The 13,513-nt window shown below is 52.2% G+C and overlaps 1 protein-coding gene across 2 annotated transcripts in view; it reads left to right on the forward strand.

Moving 5' to 3' along the window:
* DLGAP2 (DLG associated protein 2) overlaps window positions 1–13,152 on the forward strand; it is a 452,087-nt gene extending 438,935 nt beyond the window's left edge. For both annotated transcript variants that reach the window (XM_033104757.1, XM_033104759.1), the window contains 3 exons: window positions 3,210–3,301; window positions 7,799–7,951; window positions 10,405–13,152. In XM_033104757.1, coding sequence (XP_032960648.1) covers window positions 3,210–3,301; window positions 7,799–7,951; window positions 10,405–10,623 — 464 coding nt within the window. In that variant the 3' untranslated portion in view covers window positions 10,624–13,152. The remainder of the gene's footprint in view (window positions 1–3,209; window positions 3,302–7,798; window positions 7,952–10,404) is intronic.
* Window positions 13,153–13,513: the final 361 nt, after the last annotated feature.

Genomic DNA, 13,513 nt, shown 5'->3' on the forward strand with positions numbered 1-13,513 from the left:
AGCACTCATTCACACCCTTTGTACTAACCTTTCGCTGCATCAGATCAGCACCTGGAGAGCCCGTCCACCTGTCCTGTTGTGCTAAAGGCTGTGGACTAAAGTCTTTACATCAGGACTTCTGTTGAATTAGATTTTCAGAAGAATCGGAAAATTAGGGACTACAACTTGAAATCGTATAAAACTCATTGAGTTTTCAATTACCGTCTGAGGAAGTGCATCTTTTTGTCCCTTGCCTCTATTCCTGCAGCAACAGCTTGATGAAAACCAGTCTCTTAAGTGTTTGCGTCAGTCACAGGAGCTGGGGGCTTGCATGTGGGAAGTCACATTTCAAACCAAAGTCAGTTGCTGCGCTCGCCAGCAGGGAGCCCAGAGCTGCCCGAAGGTGTTTGGTCTGGGGTGCAAATGTGAACAAGTATGTGGGACCTCAGCTCTCCCCACGGAGACCTGGCTGTTTCCCCGCTTCCCCCCACACACCTGGGCACCCACCACTGCCCTCCCCACTGCCGGCTGCCATGGCGGACCCAGGAGGTCGGCGGGGAAGGCGGGCCTGAGGAGCCGCCCAGGGCTGGGCTGGGTTCTGGAAGACACGAGAGCCCAGGTGGGAGGTACATGACAACCCACCGTGCGTTTTCTCTTTTAGGGCTGAAAGGATGCCAAGGTGTCATCCAGTCTATTCACGTTTATTAAAAGTTACAGTTTTCAACTCTTTAGCGTCATAGAATTGATGCTGTCAGGGAGTACTGACTTCCGAGCGCTGATCCTGACACCGAGGTGGGACGGGGGCTGGGAGGGACGGAGGGCGGGCAAGGAGGCTCGGCACACGCTGCACACACACAGTGGGTCCACTGCCGAGGGCTACGCAGAGTGTGCACACTGTCTCGTAGTAAAACCTTGCGGAACAGCAATGTCGGTTCAGCACAGACAAACTAAAAAGCCTTTAAGTCCATCATCCTACCCAGGAGGAAAGTTCTTTGAAGCACATGTCCTGTAAAAGGCCAGATCAGACCTTCATGTCTTAACAAGTGACCGTGGGCTGTACCTGCTGTTCAGTAATCGGCCTCTTTTGCGTTACAACCTGTCTGGAGCACCTGGTCCCATCTGTGGCTTTATTTCTGGGGCATCTGCTCCAGGAGCCTGGCAGCTTTCATTATGTGGGTGTTAAAGCCCTTTGACTCCCGTCTGCACTTCTTCCCAGAGTGAGGCCGGGATGGGATAGCAGAGGGCCGGCTACCAGGAGCCAATTCTAACGAATGTTGAGTGAGTCTCACAAGTGGTTATTTGGAGGTTGCCTTGCAAAACCACCGATGTTTGGAGAAACAGGAGGAGAAAGCTAGAGAGCGGGTTCTAGTCTCTGGACCCGGTTCCGCCTCGGAGTACAGTCTCTAAGGCTGTGATGGCGAGTGTGCCCCCTTCACTAGCCGGGGCGTCCTGGGAGCTGGTGAGAAACGCAGCCTCAGGCGCACCCCATAGCCACTGAGTCAGAATCTGCCACCTAACAGACCGTGGGCTACCCGTGTCTCCTTCAGGCCGCTGAGCTCTGCTCCGCTGTCTTCCCTTGCTAAGTGTCCCGTCAAGGTAGCTAAACCCCTAATTCACGAACACCGTGTTGGGGAGTGGTGGTAGCCCCCTCATGACAGACACGGCCCCACTGCTTACCCGCGGCCGCCCAGCTCCTGTCCTGTGACAGCCCGAGAGAACAGGCGGGGCCAGGGAACCCCCAATAACCTGAGTTTTACAGCGTCTGGCACAGTTAGTTGGTGTCTGTCTTGAGACAGAGCGAAGGGTAAAACGGAGTTGTGGGGCGCAATCCTCCCCCGGCTGTAAGAGGTACACGCTGGGCAAACTCGGGGTCAACTTTTGAACTGTCACTGAGGCACGTGAACCTCAGCACAGACACGTGGGTCCAGGGCACGTGGCCACAGCAGACACCTGAGTGCTTTCGCGCCGGAGTGGGTCTGCCCGCGCTGTCGTTTCCCATCAGTGAGGTGCTCACAGCAGGCTAAGGACGGCGTGACAGCAGGAGGACAGGGCGACGGGAGGGAGGCGCGTGGAGTGCCGGCTGTTTGGCGGCTTAGTGCGCAGTCATTTATTTGCCGGGTGTAAACCCGGTCCGCTCCCAGCTCTCCTTTCATAACTATTGACCTTTGCTAAAAGCAAAGACATTTGATTGATAAAGACATACACTTTGGAATCGTCTGTGGGTTAAACCGCTCTCCCTGCATGCTGGCCCGTGGCGCCCGCTAAGTGGGAGGCTGCCGTGGGAGCGTGGCACCCCATACCGAGCGCGAGCGTGACGTGGTGGGCGTGTCGTGGTGACGTCCCCAGAGGCCCCAAGCCTGGTGGTGCGAGGTGCGGCGGGGTCAGCGTAGTGCGCGAGCTTTCCCAGAGCTGGGCGTTTTCGCGGGTGAGACGGCTCTCACAGCTTTGCACTGAGACACCTGCCCACAGCGCACCGAGCACGGTTTAATTGAATCCAATGGCACAGCAGGTATCAATGCGGTTTTCTACAAGTTAACACCGTGTAGAGTCAGTAACGGAGTGCGGAGTCCGCAGGAGACAGGCACTGCTGCGCGTCCTCACCCCACGCAGGCTTCCGAAGGTCGGCGCTGAAATAACTCAGACCCGGGTCAGACTCCTGCCCGAGACCACCTCCCAACTGACTGTTCCCAACTGGACAGCGGTACCTAACGGCTGACACTCGGTCGTCTGCATCGGGCAGCGAGCAGGTTGAGAAAATGTTTGGTCCGTGGACGAACTCCACACCGTAAACTGAGAGCTTTAATACCCGGTAAAGGGAGGCACCGCCCTGCTGCCCACGCTGACCCGCTGCTGTGCTGTGTTTGCTTTTGCTGCTGTTTTTTTTTTTTTAACAGGACTTTATTGGGGAACAGTGTGTACTTCCAGGACTTTTTTTTTTTCCAAGTCAAATTGTTCTCCTTTCAATCTTAGTTGTGGAGGGTGCAGCTCAGCTCCAGGTCCAGTTGCCTGTTGCTAGTTGCAGGGGGTGCAGCCCACCATCCGTTGGGAGACTCGAGGTGTTGAACCAGCAACCTTGTGGTTGAGAGCCCACTGGCCCATGTGGGAATCGAACTGTCAGCCTTTGGAGTTAGGAGCAGGGAGCTCCAACCACCTGAGCCACTCTGCCGGCCCCTGCTTTTGCTTCTTGACTGACCTACTTTCCGACATGTTTGTTGTTGTTTTTTAAACAGTTCTCGGCAAAATCCGGAGTGCTGTTGGGAGCGCCCAGCTTCTGATGTCCCAGAAATTCCAGCAGTTCTACTGGCTTTGCCAACAGAACATGGTAAGCAAATGCTGGGAGACTGGCCCCGGCAGCCGGAGGCATGGCCGCGCTTCACGTCCTCCCAGCTCCCTCGTTTGGTAAAGATGCCTGCAAGTTTGCAGACTATTGAAAGAGCAGAGGACACTTCCCAGTTCTGGGGGCCCTTCAGAGGTGCATAGCCTGGCGGGAGCGGGAGCAGGAGCGGGAGGGGACAGCAGTGTCCCCTGGGGCCCCGTGCGGTGCTGCCTTTGCAGCTGGATGCAGTACAAGAACCTTAGGAAAGGAGACGGAAAGCGAATTCCTGTTACAGCCGACCTCACAAATAAAGACAGTGGTAGTAGGGGGCTTAACGGAGAACACAGAAACAACTGCATTCAAAAAGATTGAGGAGATTTTAGAAATAATCGGGGCTTTATACTGAGATGAATGTATCATGAACTGGATTAGTTGGTACAGTAGGCATTTCACTTGGTTCTGATCTTCCTGAAAATCGGAGGGAAATAGAAACCATGTGTAGTCATACCTGCATGTATTTATGCTTATATACAGTTACATGTATGAACACGGACCATCTACATGTGTGTGTACGTGTACACGTTTCCTTACCTGACACGTCTCCTTATCGGACTAAAGAAAGTAGTCACTTAATGTTATTTGGAGAACTAACTTAATAGTATTCACATTACTTTACAGGCTATTTTGTAATCCATACGTTGATTTCTTTCAAACCAAGCATTTTCATTAAAATGCAAGTAAGCTTCTGCCAGGCCTCTCACCGCTGTGGTGCTGGGAGACTCGGTTTTATTTTGTTCTGTAATTTGCAAGGAGACAGTGAATGTATAGAATGTTCTTACACATCGAAGGAAGCACAGCACACCCGAGTGGCCAGTTCATCCCTTTCAATTAGGATCCTTTAAAAGTATCTTTCTCTAATATTTTCCAATTAACCCCATGAACGTTCATCATGAAATTGAAAGAGTTACCACGCGCTGCCTGGGACGTGGTTATAATCAACATTTCAGAGGAGGAGACGGAGGCCAGTGTTCCTTGAAAGAAGCGTGTAGCTGTGGGCACTTTGTTTAGCAGGCCTGCTATGTCACACCTGTGTAGTTCTTCTCTTTAAAGGGCCTGCTCTGCCCACTGGAGAGCCAGGTCCCCTGAGTCACGCAGGTGTCTGTGAGAAGTCATATCCAGAGCACCTGCCTGAGCAAAGAACATTATTCTCGCTTATAAAACGTCCGTGTCCTCTCTGCCCTAAGCAGATAATATGAGACTTAAGAACTATGCATCCTAATAGTTTTGATGCCTCTTATACCTGTCCCGTGGAGTTTTCTGTTAACCTTTTAAGAAGTCCTTTTGAGCTCTGAAATATCAGGTGCGGCTGCCTCCTTTCTCTGGGCTTCCATCTAGGACTAGACAAAATAGTTTGAAGCACTTGCAAGGGGGGCAACACAGCATGGCAGGAGCAACGGCACCGGCCGCCCCGTGCCCTTAAGCCAAAGGCCCGCGGCAGCCGTGGCTGCGCTGCTGGCGGCTGCAAGCTTTAGGCTGGAAACTAGTTTTCAGTCAAAGGAATGACCTAGAAAACAGTCCAAACCCACCCCACACTTAGGCTGGGCGGAGCAGACGCTCCCAAAGTCCGGCCATGCGGAAGGACCTGCCCGTGAGCTGGTGGGTTGACACTCGTGCTTCTGGGACCAGCAGCTCTGCTCCCACCCCACCCCCCACGAACCTGGTGGGGATACAAATTGCATCGTGACCTGTTGGGTCTAACTCTGCGTTTGAACAGGACCCACGGTCCTGTGTGTGGCCAGCACGACTTCCCAGCCAGTCTCGGTACATGCTGGATGCAGAGAGAAGCTGTGGGACCTGGATGGCAGGGCTCACGTCACAGGGACCTGTGCTGTGGGAGCAGGCAGCTGTGTGTCTGGTGACCAGCTGGCCGAGGACACAGTGTGGTTTGGCTTTGCTGGGGAGAGGCATGGCTGGGCACACGGCTGACATTACAGGAAATGTACACACATAGCAGGGCACGGACGCACCACCTCCTCAGAAAGAGTGGAGGCCATGCAGCCCGGTGCTGGCTGTGCCTGGTGACGTGACACCGCACAGCCTCTGCCTGAAGGGAGCTGCAGGGCTGCTGTTCTGTCCGCCCAGTGCGGTGACAGTGAGGACAGGTGCCTGCCCTACTGGACACGCTCCTGGGCCACAGCACTGAGAAGGCATCGGTAGATTTTCTCTTTGGACACACAGCCAGAGCCCAGCACTGTCGCGCCCAAACCTCCGGAAGGAGGGCCCTCTGTACCTGTGAGGTCTTCCAGAGGAAGGAAACCGCACTGCCCTGCACAGTCAGATTGGTGCTTACCACAGCCCCTGGGGCGGGCCTGCGTGGGGCATGGGGGACCGCGGTGGCTGCACTGCTGGTCCTGCCATCACACAGCGGGCCCGGCAGCAAGGGGGTTCGTCCACAAGCAGAGGCTGCTAACTGAGATTCACAGGGAAGGAGAGGACCCAGTGCCCAGTGTGGCCGGCCTGACACCTGGGGCCTGGAGGTCCCACAGCCACCCTGTCGCGGTCAGCAGAAGAACAGCCGCACATAAAAACCCTCGACGGCGCCCCACACTCGGGTGGTGAGACAGGGCGGGTGTGGGCCCGGGGACTTCGGGCAGGAGCTCCCGCCCTCCACAGCACTGTCCACATGGGCTGCCATCTGGCTCCTTCCGGCAGAGATGGACTGGGGCCAAAATGTGATCATCTGACATGGATTTCAAATCAGGCCAAATGTCTGTGAACCCCTAAAATTCGTATGTTGAAATCCTAACCCCCAAAACTGATAATAGCAGGAGGTGGGTCCTTTGGGAGGCGAGTAGGTCATGAAGGCAGAGTGATGTGATGGGATTCGTGTCCTTCCCAAAGGGGCCCAGGGGCTCCCGGGCCCCCCCACCATGTGAGGATGTGGAGAGAGGGGAAAACGCCATCTGGGAGCCAGGAAACGAGCCCTCTCCAGGCACCCGAACTTGCAGCCCCTGTTCCCAGCTTCACGCCTCCAGACATGAGAAATGGGTCTTCTTTACGCCCGTCTGTGCTGTGGTGTCAGAGCCGCCCGACAGACTGTGACAGGTTCAAGGATGTTTAAACAGAACTAAACTGGAGTTCGTGTGGTGCTTAACTGAATGACTTATGAGTAAGCTGAAAATTGCATATTTTAAGCATATTCAGATAAATGTTCACTCGCCAGCAGTTGCTCTGACTGTTCTGTGTCAGCTGGGCCCCCACTGAATCGAGGAATCACATGTGAATCTTCAACCCAGGGTCTGTGAACCCGCGTGCCTGTGGGCAGGTGAAGTGACCAAGCTAAGTGCCTGCGCCAGACACAGGACGTGGGGCACAGTGCCAGGGAGGTGCCATGGGCTGTGGCACTTGGCCGGCGCTGTGCATTGTGGGAGGACCTGGCAGCCAGCCCGTGATGGAGTGAAGTCACCCAATTTTAAATGTAGACAACCCACTGAAACTACATCCACCAGGCACTGGGTGGAGACCAAATGCGTCCTCGGGTCACGTTCGGCCCATGGGCTCCCATGTGTGGCTCTGTGGCACCACCTGTCCCTTCCAAGGGCAGGGAACCCACCTGGGAGGCATCTTCTTCCTTCCTGAGGTTTGATTGTCTGTCCTCCCTCTCGGTGGAGCAAACTCAATGGCCAGTACCATGTAGGGTGTCGATGGTCGTCAGGCAGAGCAGAGACACAGCTGGCTCTGAGCGCACTGCCACCACTGCCACCGCCGCTGCAGACCCGCCTTCTGACCAGAACCTCAGAGCCCTGTTGCTTGTTAACTGTCACGCATGTAAAAACTTTAGTATTTGCTGCCATTACCCGATTTTAAGACAGAATTTTCAGAATGAAACAAGGAACGCATGTGATGCATGTAAATATTTGTAGTAGACTTTATGCTTCAGAGCAGTGCCAGGCTCAGAGTGAAACTGAGAGGAAGGCACAGAGATTCCCACACACCTCCTGACCCCACACCCACAGCCCCCGCCATCAACAGCCCCCTGAAGGGACAGTTGTGCCACCTGATGAGCCTGCACTGACACGTCATCACCCAGCGTCCACAGCTCACATCAGGTCACTCTTGGTGTCGCTCCTTCTGTGCATTTGGACAGATGTGTAATGACCTGTCGCCACCATCACAGCGTCACACAGAGGAGTGTCACTGCCCTAAACGTCCCCTGTGCTCCCTGTTCACCCCTCCCCCACGCCTGACAACCACAGATCTATTACCGTCTCCATAGTTGTGCCTTTTCCAGAATGTCACTTTTCCAGTGGGGATCACACAGTGTGCAGCCTCTCCATAGTTTTAAACTGTCAGCAGATACTTGTGTAAACAGTCCCCAACCGTCGTGGGCCCTGTTGAATGCTGGCATCTGAATCCAAGCTAGGCTTCACCCTCGCCCCACTCCTGGAAGGGCACTCTGCAGCCGCACACTTTCCTGGCTCTGAATCACACATATCTTCTTAGGACCCCAGCGCCATGCCCAGACCGACCTCCCAGGACCTGGCAGGCTACTGGGACATGCTGCAGCTATCCGTGGAGGATGTCAGCATGAAGTTCGATGAACTGCAGCAGCTGAAGCTCAATGACTGGAAGATTCTAGAGTCTCCAGAAAGAAAGGTAATCATGCCCCTGAAGGCCGTTTCCTGCACCTGCCCCGGTGTGGAAGTGGCCTGCCCCAAAGGCTGCCTTGTCACGTGCTCCTCAGCCCTCAGTCAGCAATGCAGGGTCGAGTATGAGTGTGTGTGTGTGTGTGTGTAAATAGGGCAGAATCAATGTCATTGGCCACAGGTAGTGACGACACGTGCGGGGACAGTTCTTTCCTGCTCTGCATCTCAGACGTGATGATTCAGAGAAGACGCTAACCGAAAACCACATGTCAGTCTAGTCTCGTTTCTCATAGAGACCTATCCTCTGAATTATTTTTGTCAAACTTTCTTTGGGTCGTACTAAGATGATTTCCCACAATGTGACAACGACTGTCTCCTGTTCAGATAGTCTTTCTAGTTGCATGTCTGGGATTGAAGATAAGAAGACATTTTGAACTTTATTGAGTAGTTTGATTATGTAAACTTCCTATCCACCGGTCAGCTTTGGCCCTTAAAAATAGGCAGAAATTTTCCACTAAACTTGAACCCTGTGATTTCACTTCTCCACTTAAGATACCATCTCTAGTAGGGCTAATAGATAGGTATGAATTAACAACAAATACATCGCTCTCCTGACATTTTAGAAAAGTTCTAAGTGATCATAACCTGATTTTCCTAGCTAGATATTACCAATTAAAATAAAATGATAAAGAGAAATAATCCAACATACTTTGGGGCAGTGGTGTTTAATTTATAGCTGAGGGTGTGTATCAGAATAATTAGAATGAAAGCTGTCATCATCATCTCCTCTTCCCCAGAAGGCGTCACTCACCGTGTTGGTGGCGTCCAGGCTAGAAGCGTAGGTGCCACTGCAGAGACTGGCCTGCTCTTTGGCACCGGTGAACACACAGGTTGGACGAGAGCCATAAATGGACATTAGAAGTCCAACTGATCTGTAGTTGGCTTTTGAAGTGGAGTATGTCATAAGTAACGATCCCAAATGGAAAAGTTATTCTTAAAAATACTAGTAAGAGAACATGATAAACAAGTCTAGAGACATGCAGGATCCTTCCGGTTCGCTTTCTTCAGGAAGGGACAGCTAGTGTAACCTGTTCTACCTAAGCTGTACGTGGACAGTGGTCCCCAAATGAGAACAGTGTCTTGCTGAGGACAGCACCCTGTCCAGAGACTCAGCGGATCTTTACACCCAGAGGTTTTTGGCCATGTCCTCTGACACTCCATGGATCTGCGAGGCCACCTGGTCACGCCTGGAGGCCATGAGCCCTGTAGACGGGACTCACACAGGAATTGTCGATGTGTATTTTCTCCAGTCCCATATTTTAGAGACTCCCAAGAGGAAAAAGGTGAATCCAGTCATGTACTTAGAGCAGGAATGAAATGTGGAGCTAGCTTAAAGGTTTAATGAATTAATTTGCCCACTGTTGTGACGCACACACTAAGTCAGGACGGGCTCATGGCGCTGGTGCAGGTGGTTTGCAGACGAGCCACGGGAACGAAGTTCACATGCCAAACAGTCTTCCTGCACAAAACAATCTGGCAGGAGACTGAGGTGGGGCCCTGAGAGCTCACCCTGCCTTTGCCATGTACACTCACTGGAATGCTTCTCCCTCTCCCAGCACACACCCATGTCTGGCCCCTGGGTTTTGAGGAAGCTGAAGGGAAAAGACATAGGGAGGGGTTTTTTCCCCCCAATAAGCAGATATCCGCTTAGAAAAGGAGGGGTCTGGCCCCTGTGGCAGAGCGCCCTTTCCCCGGAAGGAGGGGCTGGCTATGCAAGTTGGGGCGTCACGCCCCAGAAGGAGCATGCGTGGTTCCGCCTTTGTCAGGTAGGAGCCACAGGGCAGCACGGAGTGGGACCTCTCAGGGCCCGGCCGCAGGCGTCACGTGTGCCTGGCTGCAGAACTGTGGGATTTACCTTTCTGAAAAGGGCACACCTGTATTTGGGTGTGACTTCACTGAGAACACGACCTAAGAATCAGGAATCATCTGCATCTTTTTCCCAGCAAGTGAGAGATCATCACACATGTAATGTGGAGGGGGTTTAGGCCCGTGGTGGCGACGTTGGTCTCTGGCTCCCTGGGACACCCACGCGAGACGGTTTTCATGAACTCCTCAGAATCTGGAGTGTGTTGGAAAGATGGCAGCATGTGACACGGATGTCCAGTGGTACCTTCCAAAATCCCTGGGACCCTCGAGAACTTGGAATTGTGGGTATTTGCCAGGTGTTTAGCGACAGGAAGGTGGGAGGAGATCCGAGGCGCAGGAGGTAGTGTCAGCGCAGAGCTCGTTCCTTACCTGCAACCTGCCAGCGCTGGAGGGAAGTGACAAGTGTCCCCAGCGGGAGTGGGTGGGTCCTGTCCTGTCCCCTCCCGTGGCGCGCAGCCTGCGTCGGAGGGCGCCCACCCCCTCGTGGGCTGGTGGTGACCCCCTAACACGTTGGGTGATGCTTGTGATGCTTTTCAGGAAGAAAGAAAGGTCCCCCCTCCGATACCAAAGAAGCCCCCTAAGGGGAAGTTCCCCATCACGAGAGAGAAGTCGCTGGACCTGCCGGACAGACAGCGCCAGGAAGCCCGCAGACGCCTCCTGGCCGCCAAGCGGGCCGCCTCCTTCCGCCAGAACTCGGCCGGCGAGCGCGCTGACAGCATTGAGATTTACATCCCCGAGGCCCAGACCCGGCTCTAGGCGGCCCGCCGCCCCGCCAGGCGCTGTACAGTGTGTCAGCTCCCCGCCCCTTCTGTCCCGTCTGCCCTTTCGCACCGTGTTGTGTTCTCTGTGCCATACACTCACTGGAACGCTCCTGACTCCGGGCTCCGCCCGCCTGTGGCCAGAACGACCTCGCTTATTCACTGGAGGGCCTGACTTAACAATCAGCTATGAGGGATAAGCGTGGGGACACCTCACCTAGCCACTCTGTTCTCAGAGGACAACAAGAAACACCTCTTGGGATGGAACCCAGCTCACCTTTTGTTACTTATATTTTTATAAACTGTGATAATTAGAGGCGAGAATAACAAAGAACTATTACGGGGTGCATCTCACCACTACTAGAGGCATTAGACACCCCAAGTGGAAGGTGCTACAGGCGGAATGCGGAAAAGGAAGACCCACCCCTAACCTGGGCCACCCTCCCCTGAACCCAGCTGACCCATCACGAAGTCCCTTGTACCAGGTTCCCAGTTGTGAGGAGTCACGTCTGCAGCCACCCGCCTCCCTTCCAAGTGGTTCTCCAGAAACCAGCGGTCACAGGTCGCAAGCCTGAGCCCGGGGACAACGTCCAGCACAGCCACATGAGACGGTCACCGACCCACGGGGAGTGACAGGCAGAGAGCGGGCGTCTTACGAAAGCTGGCTCTTCTGGAGCGGGATCCCAGAGAGAAAAGATTGTCTTTACTCCAAGGTCGTTTTTATTCCTTTGAAATTTAAACTGTCACACACAGTTTTGTCTTTAAGTTCCCCCATTACGCTTTGTGTGATTTTTTTTATAGCTGTGTATATAGTCTCAAACTGCTCTATCAGTTGACTTTTCAGGGTATCCTAAAAAAAAAAAAAAACAAAAATTTGCTTGTTTAAAATGACAGTTGTGATGTTGTAAAAAGCTTAAGAAACATGAATGTGAGTGGTAAGTATATCTCAGTTTAAATGGTAAAGAAGAAAGGTAGTTTACATTTGTATTTTTCCAGAATTATTTTGTCCTATGCAGTATTGCTTAAGTCAAGAATTTATTTCTTGCCTGTTTTAGACATGACGGAAAAAAAGGTCACATGTGGTGATTTCCAGCTGTGCACTCTAAGAAGAGTAACCAGTTTTTATGATTCTGATTGGCACCAGAGAACAGTAGGAAGGACCCAAATGAAAAGGTTCCATTAAATTTAGATGCAGTGACCATCCTTCCAACACAACTTCTGTGTCACTATTCAGACCTGTCTTCAGAGGAGGAGCCTATCAGATTTGCCCACTTGATCCCAAATTCAGAGTTCTCCCTGTAGGTCAGGTACAAGCAGGATCGCACGTGAAGGCAGATGCTTGCGCCCAGCACCTCTCTCTTCCTTCCCACTCCTCCTTCGCCAGCTCAGCCCCTGGCAGAGCCACTCCTGTCACCTACTGTCGCACTTTGTCCCCTCACCTGTGACTCGCACTTTAAATGTGCCCAGCTGTGTGCAGCCTGACACCCTTCCCGCGCGCGTCCGGGAGGGCTGCGCAGGCGGGCACACCTGGCATTCTTCCTCGTCCTCATCCTCCACATCCCACGATGCTCGGGCCAGTGAGCACCGGGCAGAAAGCATGGCGAGCTTCAGAGTCTTACTTTTTTAAAGCTGAGTAGTTAAGAACTCCCTGTAGGAACAAAACCCACCCTGTAAATCGAACCTCATATCCAGTATATATTTTACCAAACAGCCTTAAAATATATTTGGAAGCAAAAATCAGTACGAATGTATATCCTTGAAAAATGCAAAAAAAAAAAATGTCCCTGAAATATTCTTCTATAAATGAAACCTATTTCCCCAGAGTGTTCAAAGCATTTTTTCTACCTAAATAAATACCTAAATCCTGAGTAGTGTACAGTAATGATGCTTCTTCCTGTATTCACTGCACTATGTTATAAACAAATGTATCTGCAAGTATTGGCTTTTCAGACTTGAAAGTGACATATTTACGATGAACTGCTCTCTAGACATAACCATGGAAGAGCACAGCCAGTGTCTGTCCCTGACTTAGAGGAAGGGGAGTGACACGCGCCCGCCAACCAACCGTCTGTGAGACCTCCTGGCAGCTGATGCCGTCCCATCTCCTTTCCTCGGACTGGTACAAAACACAGGACAACAAATTATAAAATTAGACAATAATTATTTATTGTAGATTCCAGATTCTCTGAGCCTGACTTGAATGAAAGTAGTCACTGGGTTTGGATTAATTTTTTTATGTTTTGTATACTCATTTTTATCTTAAAATCCCCAAAAGTCTTGGCCTGAACCATCCCCAGGTGAGCAAATTACCCTACAACTAAATTTGACGGCGGTCATCAATTCGAAGTGGGGAGCACACAGGAACCCGTTTGGTCCACCAAGTCCCAAAGAAGGCTATGTGATGCCCGATGGAGTGTCACCTGCCCACGTGACATGACTAAGTGCAATATATCCAGCTCTCCCACGGTGACACCCACCATGAATGCAGAGATAAGCCATGTTTACACATTTATATGTACAGACAAATAAAACCGTTTAGAATACTCGTGTTAGTCCATTAAGCTAATTTATTTCAGTCACTTGTAGCAGGTACGTAACACGGAGTTACTGTGTGGTCATTTCACCATGTTATGAATGTGATATTAACAAAAGGTGAGGCGTCCATGGGAGAATGTGGTTGGAAATGAAAATGCACAGTGCTGTGTGGACATGAGCATAAAGAAAGTCGGCGGCTGTGCCCACACCCCGCGCCCCCTGGAGAGAGGTGGCCCTGCGTTGGCTCCTTTAGAATTCCGTTTCCTCCCAGCCGACAGCGTTGCCAAGCCGAAGGCTCCCTCCACTTTCAGAATCAAAACACAAGTGTAATAAACAGGGTCCTGAATTTTCAC

The sequence above is a fragment of the Rhinolophus ferrumequinum genome, chromosome 4 (genome assembly GCF_004115265.2).
Source record: "Rhinolophus ferrumequinum isolate MPI-CBG mRhiFer1 chromosome 4, mRhiFer1_v1.p, whole genome shotgun sequence".
Lineage (NCBI taxonomy): Eukaryota > Metazoa > Chordata > Mammalia > Chiroptera > Rhinolophidae > Rhinolophus > Rhinolophus ferrumequinum.